This window comes from Diadema antillarum, unplaced genomic scaffold (assembly GCF_040938485.1).
Source record: "Diadema antillarum isolate AM-2024a unplaced genomic scaffold, OU_Dant_1.0 scf00000015, whole genome shotgun sequence".
NCBI classification, from domain to species: Eukaryota; Metazoa; Echinodermata; class Echinoidea; order Diadematoida; family Diadematidae; genus Diadema; species Diadema antillarum.
Genome location: NW_027270904.1, coordinates 2,302,742 through 2,329,321, shown reverse-complemented (window position 1 = coordinate 2,329,321; position 26,580 = coordinate 2,302,742). Strand labels below are relative to the sequence as shown.

The following is a 26,580-nucleotide window of genomic DNA, read 5'->3' as shown; positions in this document are numbered from 1 at the left end:
ACTTCGCGCACTTCGCTGATATCCCGCGATACGGAAATACAAAATAAATTGAACACGCGGGAACAATGCATGAATGAGAGACGGAGAGAGCTGGCAAAATAATACACTAGGCTCTTTCAAAATATAATAAATGATTATTTTCAAATTAACAGAATTTGAGTATATTTTGTCGATAATTTATCTATTTCAATAATATTACATCTTTTAAAAATATACAACAATTTTTTAACTGTTCTGATTTAAACACACATCAATAAACTAGATTAAATGAGGTACATGTACTGCTAAATTCGCAACAAAAGTCAGATAAGATTAAAGTACAGAGTGACGTGATATATCAATTGAGTATAAATCACTTATTTTAACCTACGTTGTGGCATTTTTGGAAGGGAGGATCTAGGAGATTGAATGAGATGTAAGTGTGCTTTAGTATTGACTCTATTTACATAATACTGTGGCAGTATCAGACGATCTAATTGATATCACTTTACACACAAAGCTACCCCAGAAGCAACAGTCCCGTGTGTTCATTTCGATGTTTGCTTCTTGTGGGGTAGGCTAGTATAGTAATGAATATAAAATGATTGTCGCACACACACGAGCTAGCTGAGCTTCTTGTGATACCTTGATACCTTGATACCTTGATGTAGTAATCCCTTGAAGCAGCTTGTACATGAAGCTATACTGGGATGAACTCGAACTGTGTGTCATGTGATCTTCACATTTCAACATCCAGATCTTTATAATGACTTGAGATCTGCACTATAGTATAATAACACTAGAACCTAGTGCATTTGTGCTTTTTGACTACTAACTATGTTAAGTATAACTACAGTGTTATGCTCCCACATTGATTTGTAAATTGAATGTGGCAAGGCTGTGTCGCATGTCATGTCGTAGATATTTTATGAATTAGGTGATCCGAGTATCCTTCGGATCACCTTCTGTATCTGTACGGATTCTTTCTTCTTCTTTGTTTCTTTATTTCTCCGCAAAAGTTGTGCAGAGGTTAGCTCAGAAAGTCCGCTGCCTATCAATTTCAAAATTATACCATGTATGCATCATGTCCCAAAGACGACAAATCTAATGTATCATTGTGATCAGTGGACCGTGACGTCACTATGACGTCATTATATGAAAACACATTCTCAATCATATCTCATTAATGGAATGAAATTTTTCAATGAAATTTACGTCACATATATTTCAAATTATGCGCATTCTACTCATGTTCTCAAAATTCATATATTCTCTTAAAACGTGCGCGTACGCGCGCGTTGAAATATTTGTATGCTCCAATCGAGCTCAAAATTTTTTTGCACACGTTTCAGACCATTTGGAGCATTTTTTGAAAAATTGAAAAAATCGGACGGACGCGTACGCGCGCGCGCATATACGCACGCACAGCTCATGTGCAATTGAAATTTCCAGTTTTTTCACTTTGATCGGATGTCTGAAATGTTAAGGAATATTTATACCAAGTTTCAAATCAATCCGACTCAATATGACGTCATACGGGCCCGTCAAAGTTGAAATTCCGCGCGCGCGTCAATGGCGATATACAGTGCAACTATGCCAAAAAACTGCCAATTTTAAATCCGATTTTACTCGTCAGGATGGACGGTGACCCCCCATTTTCTGTACATATTTTGAAAGCTTATGAGTTGTACATGTCATTTCATGGGGTGGCAATGCTGACAAAATGATTAAAAGATATCAAATTTCTTAATAAAGTAAAAAAAGTAAATTTTCAAAATGACGTCATCAAATTTCAAGTTCATTCGAGCATATCTCACTAGTCCTTTGTCAATTTTCACCCAGATTTCAGTATGATGTAGCTTATTTAATGTTCTTTCAAACATAAAATTACAATATTTTGATTGGATAACGGTATCACCTCGTAAAATGGATTAAAAGTAATCTTGTCAAATTTGACCAGTTTACGTGTTATCTCTATGGGAGTGCAGTTTTTCTGGAAATGAAAATTGACATGACTATCTTTATCGAGCACTAGCTCACTTAAGCTTCGGTAAATTTCTCCCAGATTTTAATATGTTGTAGCTGAGACTTTACGCTACCGTAAGTGTGCCCTTTGTTTTTTCATACGATGTCAGAATCACGTCAAAAAATTGGGTTGAAATTCAGGCTTATCTTCGATGTATTGAGATATTTCTTTCTTTCTGCAACTTTCTTTGCAATAACTCAAGAAAAACGGCCTCTATCACTTCTATATTTTGCACATGTTTAGTTCATGTCACGTGAATTATTTCATAAAATAACAACTACTTGATCGGACACCATCTTGGGTATGTAAATTAGGGTCAAAGGTCATAAGTGTTTCACCCTGTATCTTAGTGAATACATGTCCTATCTTTCCCATATTTTGCATACGCAAAGACCATGTTACAAGGATCATTTCACAAAATAACCACTTTTTACTCAGATGCCATCTTGTCTGTACAATTTGAGGTCAAAGGTCATATGTACTTCTTTTTGTATCTTCGTTATGACGTGTTATCTCTATGGGAGGGAATTTTCTTTAATGTGAAAATTGACATGATTGTCTTTATCGAGCACTAGCTCACTTACCCTTCGGTGAATTTCTCCCAGATTTTAATATGTTGTAGCTGAGACTTTGCGCTATCGTTTTATTTCCTTTGTTTTTTCATACGATGTCGGGATGACGATAAAAAAATTGGTTGAAATTAAAGCTTATCTTCTATGTATTGAGATATTTCTTTCCTTCTGCAACTTTCTTTGCAATAACTCAAGAAAAACACGCCCTATCACCCCCATATTTTGCACATGTTTAGTTCATGTCTCGTACATTATTTCATAAAATAACAACTACTAGATCGGACAACATCTTGGGTATGTAAATTAGGGTCAAAGGTCATAAATGTTTCATCTTGTATCTTAGTGAATACCTGTCCTATCTTTCCCATATTTTTCACACGTATCGACGATGTCGCGAGAATCATTTCACAAAATAACCACTATTTCATCAGATGCAATCTTGGGAGTGCAAAGGTGGGTCAAAGGTCATATGTATTCATTGCTGTATCTTCGTTATTCAGTGTATACAGAATTTGGTACCAAAGATGGCAGATATGACTCCCTTTTCTAAATGAGAATGCAAACATCACACGGACAATGTCTCTAAACAGAGATGAAACTTGTATGGTCATGCCTATTGCGATCAGGACTCGAATCATTGATAAAAAAAATCGGATCACCTTAATTTGTCAGTGATGACAAATTACAATCTCTAGTTTAATTTGTGACCAAATTGCCCTTTTTTAGTTTTAGAATATTGATTGATCTTGTTTGGCACTTGGGGTATATTTAGTTTAATTTACCTAGTGGAGCTGCTTCTACTCTAGACCCTGATGTCAGTGCGGTGATGAGTTTTGACACTTGGAAAGAACAAGAAGTAAATTAATTTACTTGTAACAGCTAATGAATCAGTGTCAATGATACTTTGTCTAGGATGAGGAAACTAATATTTAAATTTAAGTTTAATGTTGGTTTTGATGAGTCTATGTATTCGTCATAAATTTCTTCATATGATTTAGGCACGCCGTACACCGGGGTACTGTTCTAACCCGGGGTATGGCGTTGTGTATCGCCATCTCATGTCTATTATCATACAGTTGTATTGTGCAATGTTGTCATGGTGACCATTTTCTCGTCATCAGCGCCGGCATAAATCGGCGCGGCGATAATGATCCAAATGCCGATATTCCTTTCGTGTCAACTTTTAAACAGTGAAGATTACAACAAGGCATGTAAATGAGAAAAAAAGTTATTATTTGCAGGCATTTATTGTTGCATAATCACTGACAAGAAAACATTTTTGTGCAAATAATACTAAAAAATATTTTTACAAATTTTTGGTAACCCAGGGTACAATGCTGAAAAAAAAAAAATATTAACCAAAATGGTGAATTTTCATTTGGAACCCCTGGGTACCTAATATTGCATCGTATGCTGTTTTGATTTGATCACCAGACTTAACAGCAATCATTAAACCTTATAAACTACAAATCACAATTGTTGTCCATGACATCTGACTTTACATATAAGATCTACTGCAATTATCACTCAGTCCAATGCCATAATGAATGAGCTCTACAGTTGCAGATCTCCTAAGCTCCAGATTTTCTGCTCTTCCTGCAAGGAACAATCTTGACTGGCCTTCAGCTCAGTGTGCAGACTGTTAGATGACATGCAGAGTACTACATGTATCATACCTGATTGATACGTGTGTGCTCTCCACTACTGCCAGCAGGAGATTTTGAAGTACAAACTTAGGTTCTGGGCACTCCCTGCCCTGCCCTGTAACATGCTCCAGCACAAGTTTACAGTAAAAGCAGAAAATGAATGAGAAAAAATGATATTACCAAAGTGAAATATACAGATAGATAGATATAGAAAAAAAAAAAGAATGTTATTAGAGCTTTCCCAATATATATTTATCGTAGTTGCAAGAAGAGCACTTATACACAGAAAGCTATGTTTCTGTTCATTAGGTCAAAGAACATTTTGCCAAATAGTAAGTACGAGCTGTATGCAAAAAGAAGGTGCTAACAACCATGAGTGGTATCTCCCTCTTATGATTAAACAGTCTCGAGGAATTCTGAGGAAGAAAAAGAACAGAACAAGTGTGTGTTACTGCATATTAGTAGAATACTCATTGTATCTCCACAAATTTGTATAACCTTGTTTACTCTGACTTGTACAAGTACCTTTCTAGTCGTGCAGTAATTCAGACGATGTTGTGCGACTGCTACTGTTGAGAGTGTCCTTTGCTGCCCATCCAGCTGGGGACTGCTGAAATATGAATGAAGGAGATCCATCCGACACGGAAAACAATGCGGTCCCCAAAGTGTCAGAATCAGCCCCCAAGTTGCCCCTGGCGGCCCCTCGACTCCAGCCGGCAAGACCCTCTGAGAATGTGCCCCCAGAGATCAGCATCTATGACTGTAACAGTGAAGAGGAAGAGGAGGAGGAGACAGTGGCCCCACCCAAGCCGCCCCTCTCCCGGAAGCGGGCGGCTCTCTCCCCTCTCAAACCACTGAATCCCACTGTAGCGAAAACGGCCGAGCCCCTGCAGCCCTCCAAGACGAAGATGAAGTGCATGGGGGGCGGCCCCAGTGGGGAATCGGTTAAGTCAGACTGTTTGCTAGGAGCAAAGGACTCGCCAGAACAGACTGGTAGCAATGAAATCTACTATGTATTCAGTGAGCGACTTCTCAAGCTGTGCGATCAAGTCCCAAAGATTCCCAAACGAGTGAGTAGCCTGCACCAGTACCAGTTTCAACACTAAGCTCCACAGGAATAAAAAACATTGAGAACATTTGTAGTCACTTCAAGTGCCAGTGATGTTCACTTTCAAATGTTTGTAGGGTTGTGAAAAGAAGCAGGATGGATGTACACTGTAGCTTGAAATAGCCAGGCATAGATTTTCAATTTGTTGTCATATTAAAAGGTAATGCTTCCCATATATGAAATTGATCTGTTTTTCATTATTGCTGTGCATTTTAGCCCTAACCAGGCCAGGCTTTTCTGGCTGTTCTGTGCCCCCCCCCCCCCCCCCCCCCCCCAGATCTCGGCCTTGATCGCGCGATCTCCATGAAAATTGGCACATACATTACCTGTAGCTTACCAAACTATTTTTTTTTTTTTAATCAAAATTTTTTGTTAAATATTTTGTATTAATTGATAATGCTAATATATGCATGAAATCATACATTTTGCTCTAAATCAGAAAATAAAGTTCCTAGAAACCTTAATTTTTGATAACATCCCTTGTAGCATTCCTAACAATGTACCTGAAAAAAAAAAAACTGGTATCAAACTTAATTACATATATTGTATTGTTTTATGAAATTCTTATGTATTTATTTTTGTTTTATGACCTTTTGTTTTCCTTTTCTTTCGCAAAATATATGACAGTACCTATATCAAGCATAATTATGCTAAAATCAATTGATTTCAGCCAATGAAAGTGAAAATAATCATATCTTTTTGAATAAGGTGAGAAAACTGCATTTGCATAGACTTTTTACAGAAAATCATGTTCTTGAGCCATTTTGGGTCTGACAAGCCCGTATAAAAGGTCGTGCAGGGTCGTAAGGGCATGCCTGATTTTTGCGAAAAGGGTGTCAAAAGATGTGCGAGACTTGAAAGTAAAAAGTTAGTGAGCGGCGCGGTCAAAAAATTTCGCACGGCAGAATGGTTGTGGAAAATGTGGAGTAGGGGGTTGATTCAACTCACCCCTGGCCGTTTTAGGGTTAATACATTAAGTGGCAGTCAATACAGTAAATCTTTTGTAAGTTGACAAATTGTGAAAGTCGAAGCAATGAAAAGTCAAGATTTTTCTTTCATTTTTTATGATACTTTTTTCCTTCTGCGTAAGTCGACAGATTTCCTCCAGTCCCATATATGTCGACTTAAAGTTTGCTGTAATAGTTTTCAATTCTTACAGGAATAGGTAGACTAAGTCCATTTTGTTTCAAAGACATGCTGTTCTTACACTATTTTTGGATCTCAACAAAATGCAGTCTTCTGATAAAAGTCGGAATGACTTGCAAAGACAATGTCACCTTAATAAGGCGCAATTCCACACTTTGCTCAAGTCAGCTTTAAGAGATCAAGTAAAATCAGTAAGTTGTTCATCTAAACTTTCTCGATTTTCGTTACTTTAGAATTAACTTGAAAGTTGTGTGGGATGATTGCTGAAGGGGTTAAAGGTGCAGTCCTTTAATTTGATTAGCTCTCCTAGTCTCCACCATCGTTACCGTCAAGGTCGCAGTTAGGAAGGAAATATCATCTGTCATGTGTGCAGTGTCTATCACAACATTGAGCTTGGGGGAAAAAGGGGGAAATCCCTTCAGTTTTTTATTTATAACCATTGTCAATTTTCCTTCAGTGCCTACTGTATTAGGTAGACTTGATTTATGGCAGTTTGTATCCATTGCATGCACTTGGCTTTTTAATGCATGAAGGAATTATACTCATAATAATGATTTCAGACATAACTAGGAAAGCACTCAGAGGCCTGAATTCACGAAGGTGGTACAAATGAAACCATGGTTTAAACCATGGGCAAAAACCATGGAGCGCCAAGTGGCGCATGGAATATTTCATTACGAAATCAGTCATTTCGTCGATAAAATCATTATTTTGCAACTAAATGAACATTTCGTTCACAAAATGATAATTTCGTTAACGAAACGGTCATTTTTTCGACGAAATTACCAATTTCGTAACGAAATATTCCGTGCAACACTTGGTGCTCCATGGTTTTTGTCCATGGTTTAAACCATGATTTCATTTGTACCACCTTCGTGAATTCGGGCCAGAGAATGCAGCCCTGGGCCAAGCAGCTCATTACCACCCATACCCCCCCCCCCCAAAAAAAAAAAATAAATAAATAAATAAAAAAATATATATATATATATGTATAATAAATTTATTAAAATGGAAATAAGCAAAGAAGTGTTTACCTCATCAGCTTCCTGCTGCACAGCTCCTCAAGCAGAGCACATGCTTTAAGTATGCATATATAAAGAACTCAAATGTGCGCAGCTTGAACTCCCGAGTTCATTGACCCTGTTTGCAAAAATATCAAAAGTACTTCCAAATTTTATACAAATACCCAGATCACCATCAAAATTTAATCATCTGGTCCTTGTGTCATTCTCAACTTTTCCTGCAAGTTGTATCCAAATCTGTTCACAACTCATTGAGATATTTTGCACACAGACAAACCAACGATGACAAAAACATAACCTTCTTCCTTGGCGGAGATAATTAGAGTAACTGTATCTGTATTGCGTTTAGATACTAGTATGCAATAATATCTAGATGGTGGACATATGACCAAAAGCTTTTCAAATTTGTATTGAAGTGTTAATTTGTGAGGGGCAAAACAAAACGAGAAATCACAATGCCTATGTAATGCCCACAGGCGAGTATGGTTCACAGTCTGGTGGAAGCCTACAGCCTCCTAGAGCACACCACCCCCGTGACTCCTCAGCTGGCCACCAAGGACGAGCTGCTGGCCTTCCACTCCCAGGACTACATCGAGTTCCTGGAGCGCGTCAACCTGGAGGAGGACTCTGAGAAGGATGAGGAGCTCAAGCAGCAGTTTGGCCTAGGTCAGTCAAGTTGAACTTTGCTTCTTAAGTACCCTGTGATTCTACCTTTCCCCAATGGGTCCTCAATGTTTCACTCATTAGCAGAAGTCTGCTGCACTGAAGCAGTGGTGCAGATGCCACATGTAATGACCCTGTAAAGGTCTGTCATTAGCTACATCAAATATGATCAAGCCAGAAAGTGACAGGCATTATCTAGTTGGAATAATGATGATAATAATGATGATGGAAATGATGATTTTAGCACAATTGTATAGATTATAGAAAATGACTCTGAAGTTGACCCGACTGATATGGTCCAAGGACCTAACTGCGACTGTAATGATCATTCTGATTTTGATGATTCTAAAGAGGAACTTGCAACACCATGTCAATTTGACACCTTTTATGCAGGAAGAGAGAAGAGTAGAAAAATGATTAGATAAATGAGTGATATATGCTAAAAATATTTCAGGTCTATAGATTTTAATTGAATTGAACAAACAAAGTTCAGCATAATAAAAGTCATTGGTTGCAGAATTTTCTTCTGCTTAATTAAAAAAAAAAGAAAAAAAAATCAATCTTATAACATATGATGCTTTTAACTAGAAATATATTTGATTATCCTTTGGGTTTTTGTTTCCCAGAGACAAGGGCATCGTGTCATGCCTTTAAAGATGTTTGTATTTCTTTGTTGTGTCGAATCTCACAGGCTATGACTGCCCCAGCCTTCCTCTGGTGTATGACTTTGTGAGACTGGTAGCAGGCGCCTCTCTCAGCTGTGCGAAGGCTATCATTCAACAGAAGTGTAGGGTTGCCATCAACTGGAACGGGGGTTGGCACCACGCAAGACGGTGAGGAATAGACGGCTGTTTCCTCAGGCTTGAATGCGTCATGTGTACTTGAAGAACAGGCCAAGAAAATTCAGCAATCTCATTGGTTGAGAGCATTGATTTTTACTGGCTGCATGTTTGATATCAGATAATCATTGCTACATGTATTACTGATGATAGACACTGTAAATGTGCTCATTGCACACTTAGCAAGAGATGGCTAGCCATCTATCCAATGGCAAAACAAGTCAGAATTTTTGCACTTTGAAAGAGATTGTGAAAAATGTAGTAGCAAAGTGTTTGAAGCCTTTCCCATGTGTATTTGGGGGATCAAATCATCATTGAATATTGGATATATTTACATGCAATATGGCTGTTCTTATCTGAACATAGTGATTTAAAAAAAAAAATAACACAGAGTAATAATAATAATCAAGAATTGTGGTCTCCATTAAAATATAGTCTTCATTCTCACATATTTGACCAAACTGCTCCAGTATGTTTCCGCTGGAATTGTGTTTTCCCTTTGTGCGATATCGTTTCATTTAACGAGAAATGAGCTGGAGGGAGCGTACGCAGATATATTCCCTCATACTTTGTGTATATGCACTAGATAATATGAGCACATGTGAATGAGTTATGTAATATTTAAATTCTTTGTAAATTGATCGATTTCATATTTTTGCATTTCTTTCAGAGATGAAGCAGCTGGTTTCTGCTATGTGAATGACATTGTTCTTGCCATCTTGAAACTCAAAGAGCATTTCAGCAGAGTTCTCTACATCGATCTCGACCTCCACCATGGAGATGGTGAGTGTAGTATTCACTGTGCACAATTTACACACAGTGGTGGATCTAGAGGGGGGTGCACCAGGCGTGCGTCCCCTCTCTATTTTTTTGTTAAAACAAAAGAAATAAAAAGAAAAAATGGGGGAGGGGGGCACACCAGGCATGTGCCCTCTCTTTATTTTTGGTTAAAACAAAATAAATGAAAAGAAAGAATGGGGGAGGGGGCGTGTGCGCCCCCTTTAATTTTGTAAAGGCGCCTCCCCTTTACAGAATTCCTGGATCCGCCCCTGACACATGTGGCCATTTCACTGTTTATGGCAATTGAAATAGATGCAATGCATTTCCAAGGCAGCTGCAATTCAATTTCAAGATGTCTTCTTAGGTGTGTCTGAAAGTGTGCATGTGTGAAAAAGAGAGTGCAGTACATTGACAGTATGTTGATGCTAGGTAATTTTCATGTTAGCTGGTAGGAATACAGTCCAAGATGGTCACTTACCAGTAAAGAATGTTCACAATGCAAGTGGAAAAGGGCCAATTGTGTTTACTTTGACTCCTCCTCCCCCTCTTTTTTTTCTACCATACTCAGCTGTCGATGATGCCTTCATCTTCACTCCCAAAGTGATGACGGTCTCACTTCACAAGCACTCCCCTGGATTCTTCCCAGGTGAGTTAAAACAGGACAAGATTGAATACCAGCCTGATGGAAATTTGCCGCATAATGTCTGTCTTATCATCTCTTGTCTATCATGATTTGATACAGTGCACTCTCATCATAATGAACACGGTTGTAACAAAATTCTTGATACAATGAAGCAAGTATTCAGGTCCCCAAATTACTATGTATTTACACTTAACTGTTCGGCTATAGCGAAATTTGGATATAGTGAAAGAAAACTGCCGGTACTTAGGACTGCATTTTTACTGCAGTCACCTGTATTGTATTCGGAAGGAAATTTTTAAAGGCAGAGCTACCAATTAATATGGCTATGATATTTGGGTGGGGGGTTTTTTCTGTATAAAAATTGAAATATATTTATTTTGCTTTGGGGTTTGGGTTTTTGTTGTGATTTTGCTGAAACTGTATTTATTATGCTTACAGTGTAGTTCATGCAAGTTTCCCACCTTTTAATTATGTGAACCATTGCTCATTATAATCAGGTGTGATGGGTTCAGATATAAGTTCATGAGCCTTGTGAAATACACTATGTTCTGTCTAATCTAGATTAGACACTTTTGTAGACAGTGGCTATTGTTCTACTAGAAGTGTTCCGGTAGGTAAAGTCAGTACAAGTGGAGGTCACTGTAAAAAAAGAACGGGCAGTAGGAAAGGCAATTTTCACAAAATAAGTATAAGAGAGATTATGGTGAGGTCATATTACGGTCATCACCTTGCTTAATCAAGCAATCTGTGCTGCACACTTCGACAGTGTTTGTAGCAGTTTGCCTGGAAATGTTGTGGGGGTTTTTTCTGTCTCTACACACACAAAAATATTGTACAATGACAACTTCATTTCTCTTGTGTGTGTGTGTGTATGTGTGTGTGTGTGTGTGTGTGTGTGTGTGTGTGTGTGTGTGTGTGTGTGTGTATACACTGTATGTATGTGTGTGAGTGTGTAGTTGTTTCTTTCTTTCTTCCTGTCTTTGTTCTGGCTTCACATCCTGACAGTGGAGTGTCATGTTCAGTTTGCAATGATGTGTTTGTGCTAATGAGATTGAAAAAGAAACCTTGCTTTGTTGCTTTTAAACATGCAACTAACTTTCCATGAACTTTGCCATGTGGTGATCATGTGACTGAGTGAAATGAAAGCAAGAGGCCAAGATAAAAATGTCTGTTACAAAGTTTATCACAATAGCTCTTTGATAGTTGATCTTCCCTCTCACCAACTCATGATGCAATTGTGGTGTGAGGTGCACTTCCTGATCTAATCAGTTTACTGAGGCGAACATCCAAAACAAAAACAAGATGATAAGCCTACCACAATATCTAGTGGAATGATCACATGGGCATCATGTGACTGCCATGTGACAAAATGCAGTGCTGAATGACTTTATTATGACCCATAACATGATGTCCTTTATTTAGTTGTGATATTTGTGATATTTATAAACCCAACTAGGGGTTAATTGATATTTCAAACTGTCCATTTTGGTTCTAATTTTGACAAGAAATTATCAGACTCGTTACAAATACTGACCCCCTTAACCACCCCCCCCCCCCAAAAAAAAAAAGATATGAGATGCCCAGAGGATATCCTATTGGTCATAGTCATTGTTACTGGTACTTTTTTTTTTTTTGTCGGGGGGGGGGGGGGGGGGGGGGGGGGGGGTGTCATCATATATATCAGAAATGTACTATAAGGTATGTTGTGGGTAATTTCCTACAAGATCCTATGTCAGCATGTTAGAAGTGTGTGATCTGATATCAAGAACCACTTTAGTTGCCTGCTTGTTAACCATTTGTGTGCATTGAGTGTCAGTTGGCACAGATAACCCTATAATGTTGTACACACTGTCCAGAGTCCCTGGCAGGGAAAGGGTTAAATGGGCAGTGTACCCAATTTCACCTCCCATACTACCTCTCTGTGTTTGGTTCCACAGGGACAGGCAGTCTGGAGCGAGTAGGAGGTGGGCGGGGCAAGTTCTACACCATCAGTGTACCTCTCAAGGATGGCATCAAGGATGACCAGTACACAGACATCTTCACTAGGTGAGACGGTGGTTGACTAGTAGGAGCAAAAGATTTTAAAAGGGGAAAGTCAAACCTGGAAATTAGTTTGTGTGAATGGCAGCAGGAAACATGGGAGGAATGGGACAGTTTAATTTTGTGCAAATTCTGATGAAAAGACTAAGATAGTAAATTATTCTTTTTCTTAATTTTTGAAGTTGTGATCAATCAAGCTCAAATTGGCAACTCTCTGATGTCGCATTTGAACTCATTTTCATCTTCCCTGTGCACAGGATTATGTAACAGAATATTGTATATGTCTTTTTGCATGCAGGGTTGTATAGAAAAAAAATATACATATTTGCAATGATTGTATAAACGTGCAGTAGGATAGAAAATTTTGACCTGTCGGGAAAACCAGCAGAGACAGAGTAGCCTTTAAGAGTCTAACCCTTATGATTGGCCAAACTTATTTAGAGGACAAGTTCACCTTCATAAACATAAGGATTGAGAAAATGCAACAATATTAGTAGAACACATCAGTGAAAGTTTGAGGAAAATTGCACAATCGATGCAAAAGTTATGAATTTTTTAAATTTTTGTGTTGGAACCGCTGGATGAGGAGACTACTACAGCTTGTGAGTCATATGCGTACAACAGTATAAAGAAAATGTAAAAGAAAATTCAACATATTTTCACTTTTTTGGCATAATAAAAGTGCACTTGACTTGCCTCTTTCTAAAGGCAGGGGGAATAATATTACCCATAACATTTGTCGGTAACGAGTCAGGGGAATGTGTACTTTTTTCAAAAGATGGAATTTTGTGAAATTCTCTTTATATTTTCCTTATATTGTTGTACGCATGTGACATCTAAGTTATTCATACACTGCAGTAGTCTTCTCATCCAGCGGGTACTGCACAAAAACTTCAAAAATTCATAACTTTTGAACGGATTGTCTGATTTTCCTCAAACTTTCAATGATGTGTTCTACTAATATTGCTACATTCTCTCAATCCTTATGTTTATGAAGGTGAACTTGTCCTTTAAAGAGACCAGCAGCACGTTGCAACACTATTCTGAGAAGAAAGCACTATATGGACAGAACCATTAAAGATGTACAACATTTTGCAGAGAAATGGTTGAAAAAAATTATCATTTATGGAAAAAGAAGTGATTACGTCCGTCTTTACTTTGTACCCACATCTGAACTTCTAGATATATTCCTTGTCACACCTTTCACAGGGTAATGGAGCAGGTACGCTCCAAGTTCCAGCCCAGTGTGGTGGTGGTCCAGTGTGGGGCCGACACCCTCTCCTCAGACCCCATGCAGTCCTTCAACCTGACCCCTCAGGGGGTGGGCCAGTGTGTCTCCAGGGTGTTGTCATGGAAACTGCCCACACTGCTCCTGGGAGGCGGTGAGTAACGGTATACATACTTACAGAACGGGTAGTGAGAATCCTGCGATCCATGTGGTCGAGAGCTGTGTATGGATTTTTACTGGCCGCATGTTGCCTCACTGGCAATAGACACGGTAAACATATTATTGCACGTACTTGTAGCACAGAGTTCAGGAATTCGGCAAGCATTCACGCACTTAGCAAGCGTTCGCCCACTTTTAGCAAGAGATGGCTGGCCATGCATCAGTAAAAAATGTTTATGCATGATGCCATCTGTAATTTCTGTTACACTATTTCGTCTATGGCAAGCCAAAAGGAAATGCATGAAGTACAGTTGCCATTGGGTTACATGATCAAAATTAGATTTCTGAAGAAAAAAAAAATCCCCATTTTATAAAACAGATGATGCATATGCCTTTTTTTTTCATCAGTAGGAATAATGTGCATGCGATATAAACTGCAGAAGTTAGCCTAAACCCACTCGGCTTTGCCTCATGGGTTAAGCATTCCATAGTTACCTTATCCGTGCAATTCCTACTGATGCACTCAGACTCATGCGTCATTGTATGATCATGCTAAATGTGACTTAGTAAGGGTTGCTTCTTTATTCTTTTTTTTTTTTTAATATAACCATTCCACTTCTTCTCATTTCAGTGTTTCCCCTCCACCATTACCAACCCCACCCTCTACCCCCACCCTTCCAGCCATCAACTCCACCCTGGTATCAAGTAAATTTTTCACACTCTTGTCTCTTCATACCCCAACTCAGGAGGATATAACTTGGCCAACACTGCTCGCTGTTGGTCCTATCTCACAGCCCAGGTCCTGGGACAGAAACTACCGTCAGAAATCCCGGAACATGAGGTAAGCCAGTCATTACAGATTTACCTCACTGAATATTCAACAATGAGAACCTCTACAAGATCAAGTATTGCTTCTACTACTGGGCTACTGCCATTGCCACTACCACTGTACTGTTACTACTACTACTACTACTACTACTGCTACTACTATTTCTGCTGCTACTACTACTACTGCTACTACTACTACTACTACTGCTGCTGCTGCTGCTGCTGCTGCTGCTATTACTACTACTACTACTACTGCTGCTGCTGCTACTACTACTACTACTACTAGTACTATTACTACTACTACTACTACTACTACTACTACTACTACTACTACTACTACTACTACTACAGTGTACTACTACTGCTACTACTACTACTTCTACTACGTACTACTACTGCAACTAATACTACTTTCAGATTCAAATGTGACAAGAATATGAATTGACTGATGCTATTGAATGGAAGTTGCTCTCCACACAATGAGTTAATATGATCATTCATTTGGAAAAACCTTTTTTTTTTTCACGTTGTGTTTGTCCTGTATTTCCGATCAGCAAGTATATGGTACTGCTGTTCACTGACACATGTACAAGGTTGGGAAAGATACCATGAAAATTGTCCTTGGACATCACAAACTGCCATCTCACAAAATTTCTCAAACTGCTCAGGTTTACGTTTGCAGCCTCGACTTGTTAACCCGTTGAGGACAAGTCCCAAGTAATACTTGGGCAAGTAGCATCTATGGGAAATGCGTGTTGTAGCAAAATCAGCCCGTCTACAACAGGTTGAACTTTACTTGCTAAACTCAACTAAAATGACATCATGGGCATCAATAGCCAATCAGAGACAGGCATTTCACTAACCCCAGTGACTCACCTCTCTACACTGTCTCCCTTCCCCACACAGTTCTTCCTGGAATACGGTCCAGGATATCAGCTGGAAGTGTGTCCAGCCCACTACACAAACTACAATACGGCTGAATACCTTGATCACTTGGCCCAGACCATTACAGGTAAAGCAGAGGTTCTGTGTTCAGATTCATATCAAATGTATAGCATACTGTAAAAGTGGATATTTTCACGCGACTAATTTTTCGCGCTCGGCGGGGTAAGAAGTGTTTCGCGCGTTTTTAATTCTGCGGAATCAAGACATCGACTACTGGAACAAATGGCAAGCAAAAATATTCGCACGCTTTTATTTTCGTGCTAGTTTCGGGTTGCGCGAAATGCGCGAAAATTTTCACTTTTACAGTAAATGAAATTGATGAACGCAATGCAGCATATACAAATGTTTTCAGTGATCATGCAAACTACAATAGGTGGATAGTGTTCTAAACTGAAACTATGATGTTGGTCAGGATTCAATATTTTGAATGTATTTTGCCAAGGATTTTGTTGTTGTTTTATTGTGCATGAAAAAATTGTAATTGTGTTATCTGCACTGTAGAGAAGTCCTGTATGTATCGCCATGTTGCAGGAAAGTGCATTGTTGATTCTGCACACCTCTCGTAGAGTATGTTCCCCAAGAACTTTTTAAAGATAAATTTGAAATGATGTCATAAGGATAGAGCAGCACAGATTCAATTAAAAAGGAGAATTAGACAAATATCGAGACAGTTATGGTCATTTTATTAACACTGAATTATCTGATGACCTATGTGTGATTTTTATCTTAGTCACACAATAATGGCAGCAATTCCCTTTAATGGGTACTCAAGATTCCACATGTCTTGTACATAGCATATTTTCAATTTCTTTCTTTTTTCTGTAACACCACTTAGTGAACACAGAGGGCAGTATGTTTCTAGGCTTTATCCAAGATGAACCAGTCCTAATATTCCATCATATGCTTAATGTTGCTCAATGTACTGGCTGACTTATCAGTTTGGTTTACAAAATCTAGAGTGTATGTTGTACCCATTTACATAATGCATGGAACATTTTTCTTGTGTAACTTTTCAGAACTAACGGGAAGATTTTGCAAAGGTGAATGATATAATGAGTTCTGTAAGTCATGCAAAGTTTCAGCATTTTCACAATTTTTTTTCTATTTGTAAGATGTCAATATGCATTTCTCAAAGCACCCTGTTCTCTGTACATGAAAATTATGCTGTGTCTGACGATTATGTTGGAGACTTTAAAGGGAGGTGACAGCGTTCATGTTGTTTGGTTTGTTATCCTGTTCCTTTGATTCACATGAATGAAATTTTTACTTTTCTTGGTCTTTTTGTTCACAGATAACTTACAGAACATCAGATGACTTTAAGGACACCTTCATCAGGGAGAGTGAGAGAATGAGAGAAAAAGAAAGAGAGATAGAGAGAAAGAGAGGTAGAAGACACTGATAAAGTGTTACAGACTATGAAGGATAGAGTGAATGAATGAGAAAGGAAGAGAGAGAGAAGGAAGGTGCTGAAGTGCAATCGAAAGGGAGAGAGCGTAAGCAGAGATTGTAGCTCAGCATTGGATCCGTGCAGAGAGGGAGAGTTGAGTGAGCGAGAGAGTGAATTAATTACGATGTACAAAGTTGCGTCTGCATTCTACAAACAGTCATCATTATGCCCTACGCCATATATTTCGTGAGTCTAAATTTTCACAAATCAGGAATTCCCAACGATTTCGCGAGTGGTTAAATTCGCGATCGTGGAGTCCTGTACTGAACGGAGAAATGTACACGCGTACATCACATCCACATCGGGATCAGAGTCAATATTTTTGTGTGTATTTAATGTCGCGAATAGCACCTGACTCGCGAAATTCGCGAAAATAAAAACCTCGTGAAATATACAATAGCTGCTGGAGAGAGAACTACAAGACGTTGGTTGTCGGTGGCAAGCCACACTGCCATGGATGATCAAATACATTTTTGTCGAGAGGAGGGGGACGATCCCACCGCTATGGTCAGCTTTCACAGAGAGATATAACCGAAAACTCTCACAAATAACAGTAGAAAAGAGGTACTGGTCAATGGATGGAGTACTGGACAATGGATGGAGTGGACAACAGACTTTAAGAACGTGCAACTCTGAATCAAGCCAAAATTGTTTCCTCATTCTAGATGCAGGTGGACGTGTGTGTGTGTGTGTTCATTGCAAAAATGCCGCGGAAGGGACAAAGCCGGATAAAGAGCGGATTAACACGAGACCGAACGAAGTCGAGCCGCGACTGGTGTAACTTTTGCCAAGGGGTCCATATTGGAGCCACTCCCATAGATCACTGGAAGTAGGAATAGGGAGAAGGAGGTGTGTGTGTGTGTGTGCCCTTCAACATCTGCAGGAAATTTGACCATCCAGCATCTACTATAGATGGCCTTCGTGTTTAATTAGTTCATTGTCAAGCATGTCCAGGAGCTTTGTATTTTGACATTATTTACAAGTGTCAATCACTGGACATTCTTTCATTGAATTATATGTAATTTTATCTTGATATCAAAAAAAAAAAGAAGGGAAGAATGACAGAATAGAAATACATCTTGTACAGCTCACCTTTTCTCTGCCACAAGGGTTAATGTTCCACATGATGACAAGTTGTGTTTTGATCCCCATTGAACAGTGTATTATTTACTACAAATATGTCACTGCATTCAAGGTTGTCCAGTCTCAAATTATATACTGTATATAAGGTCACCATTTTCATTTATGATGCTGATATTTATCTGCAGTGGTGGATGTGAGGCATATGCAGATTTTACAAGTGCCAATCATATTAATTTCGCACAAAACTTCCCATCATGCAGTGTACGTTTTATGAGCCCAGTGGGTGTAGTGTTTTTAAATGAGGGAAGGTACATAGACATTACATTTGTAATCATTGAACAGGTTATATGCTTATTTAAATAATGCTGCTCTTATGTTTTCTATCATTATTGGATTATATCAGCATTAACAATAGTTTGATTTTACATTTATTATGAACACAAGCAAGGCTATATAATCATTTTAATATCATTATTTGTATTTCATATGAGATTGTGGTGGGGTTTTTTTTTCTGGAAAGTATGTCCAGTTTCAGGTAAAAGGTGAATTAATCCATATTTATTTTTAGAGAGTTGTCAGAAAGTGCTCAACAATAGGTAGTCCAAATTTGATATTTGCTTTTCTGTGGTTTTAATGTCAATCCTACTTAGCATGTTGGAAATGGGAGGTACACAAGATGATACATGACACATGAATAGTTGAATTTTCTTCACTTTGATATCACTGAAGATCTCAAAGATATTTCCTATGCCAATAATCACACCAATAGATTTATCCATACCACTTTTCATTGGATGTACAATTTGTGCATCTAGATGTGAATACATGATGATCAACAAGTACTTCAAACTGCACCCATGGGCCTCATGTGCATTCATATCCTCTTGATGTGGAAGCTATTTCCCAATATCCCGGCAAACCTTTTTACTATGGCCACCTGTCCATAAAAGCCAGAGACTCCAACCCCAAGCACCTTCTGATCTGGAGATTCTCCCGCCTGAAACCCCTAGCAAACGAGAGACTCCAACTTGATGTGCGCTTCACGAGCATGAAGCGCGAAGTTCCTTGCAGCCGGGGTCCAAGCTTTAGGGTTCTAAATGCTTCCCTGTGCTATCTAAAGCTTATTTTTCAATATACGATGACACTCAGTAAGAAATCATTTCAAGCGGGAGAAACAGAGCCAGGGCAGGAGAAATTAAATCTCAAGCGGGAGAACAGGAGATTTTGCAAAAATGGGCTTTCGGTGGGAGATCTCCCATCGAAAGCAGGAGAGTTGGAGTCTCTGAAAAGCCACCTTTTTGTTTTCATTCAGTGGGTTAATACTATTGGCAGGTTTGACTGTGGCAAAGACCAGTTGTAAAAACGTTCAAAGTCTGCATGGGGAGTCTTGTCAGGGACTTCGTTTTTGCTATGCAGTTTGCATTGAGACTTGAGCTTGAGACAGAGCTGCCAATGACCTGTCGTATGTTTTTACAATATATATAATGATTTTCGGATCTATATCATAAGAAAATGTGTTCATTTTTTTTTTTTTTTTTTTTTTTTTTTAAGAATCACCATTCTAAAAGTTTATAATTTGTCCAGATTTTAACCCAAAATATGATTTTTGCCATTAAGATCTATCGTTTAATCTGCATCTGAATGTTGCTAGCCGTGCTGACATCAGCACTCCTCAAAATGCTGGCTATAAATAGCTTCCAGTATTTGTAAGTGAAACAAAGCAAATTTGGTAAAACAGCCAAATCCCCTTTCAAAGAGTCCTTGCGCTAAATTTCCAGTCACATGAGCCTAAGTATTAACAGCATTTTCTTGGCATGTTAAGAATCAGTGAAACAGCTCACACTCCAAACAATATATGAGTATTTATGAAAACAATGGGAAACATCAGGCATCAGGCACCAAAATCAACACAAGTTGATAGAGATCTTAACTGCAGAAGGAATGTGAAGATGTCATAAGGGCAGAAAGGAACGACAAATCAGTTACGGGAAAAGCTGCCGCAGTTCATGGTCGGTCAGATAAATCTTTATGGGCTCAAGTTAAAGCCATAGAGAATGCTGTAATTAACCCATTGCGGATGAGTCCCGAGTATACTCGGGAAAGTGTCTATGGGAAATGCGGTTGTAGCAAAATCAGCCCATCCTCAGTGGGTTAAGCGAGACACGAGATTAAAAATACAACTCGGCCAAGATGCATATACAGTAATGGTGACTGTCTACCAATATCCAAAAATACAGAGTTGTACAAATAAACACAGGTGTATTGTCATGATCTAGGTTATTGTCACTCTCTCCCTTGAGGGCCAAAAACATTCTGAAAAGAAGCATTTTATATTACAGTGCACTCCCGTTATAACGAACACGGTTACACCAAAATTCCGGGTATAACAACATAAAAATTCAGGTTGCAACATTATCTTCTCTTGGTTTGTTTTTTATTGTTTGTTCGGGTATAATGAAGTTTTGAAAAATATAACCAAAGAAAACTGCTGGTCCTGAGGACTTCGTTATAACAGGAATCCACTGTATGATTTTGTAGTTATGACATAGCATAGAAGCGAACTCACAATCTTGAATTTAGGACATATTTGATTTGTGCCATTTTCACTCAGGTTGATGTACAATTTTCTTGCAGCACATTTTGTTTTTCTTTCTGTGTGTTCTGTAGATCTTTTGTTTTCAAATTCTTCTGTATGCAAGTTCTGTGATTATGTAATCGTAATGTAATGCTACAAACAAACAAATGGACTGACTGTTCATGTGAGTCGTTAGAATTAAGTTGAAAAAAAAGAAAGAAAATAAGTAGATCTTACATGCCTCCACACTGCAGGCAGAATATAGGAAGGCATTTGATTTTCTAGATATCTTCTTTATTTCTTGTTTGTGTGGCATCTAATGTTTTAGCTGATTTTAGTTCAAAGGGACAACGTAGCAGGACAATTAAATGAGTTCACTTTTTAAAAGATACAATTTGGGCAGTAGCCACTATCACAGTTTACCTGATACCTCAGATATCTGCGAGTACAAACTCTTTACTACTTCATGTATAATTAGTCCCCCCCCCCCCCCTTTCATAGTGAGGTGATATATAATACTTTTTACTGTTATTAATTATGAGATGAGGACACTTTTATTTCATTGTATAATCTTCTTTTTTTCCCTTTTTAACTGGTAATCTTTTTAACCTTGTTCATGTACAGCTGTTTATATTATAAAGATCTTTGTATCTGCAAACGTGAAGGACCACATTAATGTGTAGAGTACATGTTAATGCTGTACAATGGACTTTATGCCCTTGGCACTTCAAGAAATATGTGTACATGTACAGCTGTAACATTGGACGCACAGCAAAGCCTAAATCTTTCTTGCTGCACATCTGTCCGATGTTGGCATATTAACAAAAGGAGGAATGTTGTAGCTGTAGATAACCTGTATCAGAGGTGCCAGTACGGTTACAGCTCGTTATTCCGAAGGTTCGTAATTCCGAAGGCTCTTTATTCCTAAGATTCGTTATTCCGAAGGTTCATTGTTCCGAATTTCATTTTCAGATTAACCAATCTTCGGAATAACGAACCTTCGGAATAACATCACAAATTTTTGGATTAACGAACCCTTTTTCATTTTCGGATTAACGAACCTCTAGGTATAGGGAATTTGCCTGTTTCGGATTAACGACCCTTCGGAACAACAAACCTTCGGAATAGCGAACCTTCGGAATAACGAACAGCACCCGCCAGTACAGACAGATGCAGTTGAGTTTGAAACTGACAAGAAAACGGATGAAACCCTGACATACAATGTACTATGCAGAGTAGGATGCGACTGATCTACAACTACTTAGTAGGTATATGGCTAAGTTTAAATGCATTACTGAGTGCTGATGAAAAAGTTTGGCACGAGAAGCTAACTACATGTAGGCAGATGATGGGATTGATTTACCATTCTCTTGCTGGCATTACCGTAAAAATGAAATTTTCGTGGTGTCAAAACTTTTTGCACGTTTCACACAACCAGATACTAGTGCGAAAATAAAAGCACATGAATATTTTTGCTTGCCATAATGTTCCAGTAGTTGTCTTGATTCCACAGAATTAAAAAACACGTGAAACTCATCTCGCCCGGCTCAGCACGAATAATTAGTCATGCAAAAATATCCACTTTGACAGTATCCTTCCAACCATAACTTTAGGAGGGGACGGGGGGCAAAAGGTTAAACGATGAACGTCTCCTCTAACTATGGTAAATGTGTGTATGACACGAGTTACTTTACATTCATCACGGTTTATGGCTGGCAGAAGCTATGTAATTTGATGTAATTATGGTATTGTACAGGGAAACCCTGTTATAACGATGTCGCCTGGACAGCAGATTTTATCTCATTATAACCAATAACTCATTGTAAACATACTTTTAAAATAAGAGACCAGCTAAATTCAGAAACAGAATATTGAGATTATCGAATTCACCTTGTTAAAAGTGGCACCTTCTCATAAGCAAGTTTGCTATTTGCTATAATGGGGTTTCCCTATATTGTGCAAACCTCCCAACCATTCTGAATTTGGAGGAAAGAATCTGAATTTTGACCGTTCCCAGCTTTTGTTTCAATAGTTTCCTATTTTTCTTGATAATTTTATTACCACACTCCTATGGGAACTACTCATTCTTTCCTAATTTTGAGGCAAATCATCCCTATTTTTCAGTCAGAGAGGTTGGGAGGTCTGTTTTATGAGATACATGTATGTCACCGTACAAATGACTCATACGGGTGCTTTGAAATTCACTAAAGATCAGATTAGATATCACCACTTTAAAGGTCTCTTCACTTGCTCCCTGTAGAATAAAACAGCCAAAAAAAAAATAAATAAAATCCTTTTGCTGATTGATACACCATGCTATCTATTCATCCTTCCCTTATTATGTAACTCAATCACACTTGACAAATCAACTTGAAACTTCTGTTCTTCTGAAGATGCACAAGTACCATTTCATGTACTGTACCAAAAATCGAACACATTAAGTGTTCAAGCATTTGTGACCCGCGACAACGGTTTCAGGCAAAAGTCGCAAGAGCAAATTCCCTCCTAGACGGGGTACAAAGATTTTGACCATTATTTTTGTCGATTTATGTTTTTTGCAGAAATCGAATCTTTGATATGTTTTCTACATCTACACTAAATTTCATAGCATAAGACTAAGTTTTTCCTATCGAAAATGGAATTCTAAGCATCCTATGTTGGATCGCACTCGTCAGTTTCGAGCTTCCTTCAAACGCCGCGCCAATATCTTCAGCGTTGCTACGGCGCAGGGTCTCGCACGCGATTGGCTGGTGCGTCGCATACATTTACATAATTTGGCTTTCGGAGACACCAGTTGCATGCGTTTGGGGAATGCTTTGTCCACGCGTGGTGCACGATTACATGCTCCATTGTTCTTACTATAGTGGTTTATATACGCTCGCTCTGTAGTGCGTGCTCTTCATTTGGCTTTCTATCCAAACTATTCTACCGCAATGTTCGACAACGGAAGTGAAACAAATATCATGTAGCATGACATAATCGTGTGAAAAGAAAACTAAATATTCTCAAATTTGTCTACTTGTACATGTAGTAAAAATTATGACAGCAGCAGACTGACTCAATGGAAGGTAGATGAGAGGAAAGGAGCGGTCACATGTGACGGTCACATTTGACCAATTATATTCAAATACTACACGTCAAGATCGCACCAAACTAACGAGTCGTGTTTGTTTGTTTGTTTGTTTTAATTTAATGAGCACCACCGAACAAAGCAATATATGCATGTCTTGTAACGGCAAAACAAACAGGAAGCGTGACCCTTGCCAGCACTAGCAATTTTCTGCTTTCAAAAGGCACCACAATGAAAACGCGATTTGTAAATGTGTGGATTCGTCACCGCTCCTGTTACGTGCACATGGCCATGGCATGTGGATGCCATTGCGTAATGCGTGCACCATACACAGTCATGTACAATGTACATTGTACATGTACACCATACGTGCAATTATCGTATTCGCCATCTTGAAAAACGTACTGGTAAACAAACCCGAGCGAAATGCATTGTTTATCGGCTCCATACGCTGAGCTCTGAGGATGGTGCCCGGGAAATTTGACTCTCTCAGTGAGCCAATCAGAAGGCGATGTGGTTGCTAGAGGCGGAGCTTAACATCGATTGGCACCATCGTACGGATGGGTGATTCTCCCCTCGCATCGCCACTCGGACATTGTCTTTGAGAAAGAGGTGAATCTTCAAAGCCTGTTTTCTCGCAATTTTGTCAGGCTAACAACTTAAAAAGTGCATTTTATTTCTCTTTCTATGCCCAATTATGGTGCCGAAGAATACAAGTGTTTTATATCAATGCAAAGCTTAGGAAATGAGCAATGAGATTCAGTGAAAAAATGAATTTTCAAAATTCCCGACTTTTGCCTGAAACCGTTGTCGCCGGTCACATTTTCTGTTTTGGGTCCAAAACTTTGGAAAGATCTCCCCAAAACTCTTTGCCAAATTTTTGCAACAGACACAATTAAATCACAACTGAAAGTATACTTATTTAGCCTTTAATTATCCATGCTTTACTTATATTTCTAATTATTGTTTAATTGCTCCTCTGTTCATGTGTATCATGCCATATGTACCAGTAGTTTATTGTTTGTATCAGAACACCATGATAGGTGAAGGACGGACCTGTGCACTATACGAATAGCCACCATTATTAGTGGTACATGTAGAATTATTGATACACACACACACACACACACACATAAATCGTAGCAGAATTCGAGGTTAGCTTCTGTGGTGGACACTGTGTGCAAGGTTGAAGAATGATATGTAGGAACAACTGACTTTTTACAAAGTATGACCAATAGCAAGCTCTTTATTTCCAGTGATGTAGAGACTTAACACTTTATGTACAAAATATAATTCATGAGCAATTTTGTGCACTGGGCATGGTGAAGCATTGTACAATAGAAATAATAAAATCACAATTTCACTCCATATTTCAACAACTTGTATGCAAGTCTCTATGTCTGCGTGTTTTAATCTGCCCTGATTGCCAGCAACTCCCACACGTTCATATTTGTGTATTCTTGGCACAGTATTTATCATTTGAATGAATGAATGAATGAAGTACGTGTATTTGTAACAATGCATCATGGATACTAGCCACACATAATATGTAAACCTCTTTCTTGTGCATGTGAATTACTGTATACGCCGTTATTTTCGCGAATGAGGACATGGGCATTTTCACGAGATGCTGTTTTCACGAATTGACACAGAGGCCTTCACAAGCGCAATATTACCTTAGCGTATGGTGACATTTTCGCGTGTTGCTAAATTCGCGGTCTAACTGTGATTCGCGAAATTCGCGAAAATTAAACCCTCGCGAAAATAACAGCTTATGCAGTAGGTCACTGGCTTCAATTTTTGTTTCAAATCCTTCACATAAACAATGAAATTACACTTCTGGTCTTGCATGTATGAATGAATGAATGGTCAGCGTCATTCAGACATCATAATTTTTATACCTTTTGTTGTCGTTGTTGCTTCTCATTAGCTATACTTTTTATCCATTAGAGGCCAAGAACAGAATTAGAGCACTACTTGTACAGGTTTAAATTTCCTCATTCAAAAACTGTATTCAAGTTTACATTGACTCTCCTTTGAACAAACTGCTTAAGACCGGTGAAATCTCATTGTTATGTTGAAAGTTTGTTATTCAGGGTTTGAATAGGCAAGGGACTTAATAAGTTGTAATAGGAGTTTGGATATCAGTCTGCTTTAAAACAAGAATCCACATAACGCATAAAATATGAGGCTTGTACATTATTTAGTTAGCTCCAACGGCATCCTCAAAAACAAAATTCATGCCAAGAATTTCGTACCAACGCCCATCCCTTCAAGCTTCTGCTCATGATTGCAACATTTACAACATTTCTTCAACAAACTGATCTCTCAACTGAAAAGGATTTTCCCAATGTACATAAAGAGCTAAACAACTCAAATGCACAAGTCATTAGACTGTAAATTTCTCAACTATTTATTTTCCCCTGTATCTCATACCAATCAATGCTTAAATTTTTCTTGTCATCTTTTACCACAGGCTACTTACTCCTGGAATTTAAAGGGGTGAATGAACGACTAAAACCATGAATGATGAAAGAATTTGCTTGCACAGTATTTGAGGACAAGCATTTTGCTCTAGATTTTCAAAGCAGCATTACACTTGTAGGCATATTTGCAAATTTTTGGCAAAATAACATCACTGTTGACGTCAAATAATGTAGAAAATATGTCTTGGATTACATTAATAATTGTAATGTTTGAAAACTCAAATCAACATATTTGATATTCGAAATTGAGTCAGGAGGATTTTAACATGTGCAAATTGAGATGCGAGGTCTTGTC

The 26,580-nt window shown here is 38.4% G+C and overlaps 1 protein-coding gene across 1 annotated transcript; it reads left to right on the top strand.

Annotated features, from left to right (window-relative positions):
- The first annotated feature begins 309 nt into the window (after positions 1-309).
- On the top strand, positions 310-18,858 carry LOC139723756 (histone deacetylase 8-like). The gene is made up of 11 exons (XM_071634971.1): positions 310-415; positions 4,757-5,293; positions 7,976-8,165; positions 8,854-8,995; positions 9,672-9,784; positions 10,350-10,427; positions 12,362-12,470; positions 13,674-13,846; positions 14,598-14,692; positions 15,586-15,691; positions 16,916-18,858. The coding sequence occupies exons 2-11, from the start codon at positions 4,841-4,843 to the stop codon at positions 16,936-16,938; spliced, it is 1,482 nt and encodes a 493-aa protein (XP_071491072.1). The 5' UTR covers positions 310-415; positions 4,757-4,840; the 3' UTR covers positions 16,939-18,858.
- The last annotated feature ends 7,722 nt before the right edge of the window (positions 18,859-26,580 follow it).

What these genes read in the sequence shown, in the direction of transcription:
- LOC139723756 (XM_071634971.1), top strand. Translation starts at nt 4,841, where the DNA reads ATGAATGAAGGAGATCCATCCGACACGGAAAACAATGCGGTCCCCAAA. An exon ending in GGTTGGCACCACGCAAGACG is followed by an intron (nt 8,996 to 9,671) that starts GTGAGGAATAGA and finishes CATTTCTTTCAG; the next exon opens with AGATGAAGCAGCTGGTTTCT. An exon ending in TACACAGACATCTTCACTAG is followed by an intron (nt 12,471 to 13,673) that starts GTGAGACGGTGG and finishes CACCTTTCACAG; the next exon opens with GGTAATGGAGCAGGTACGCT.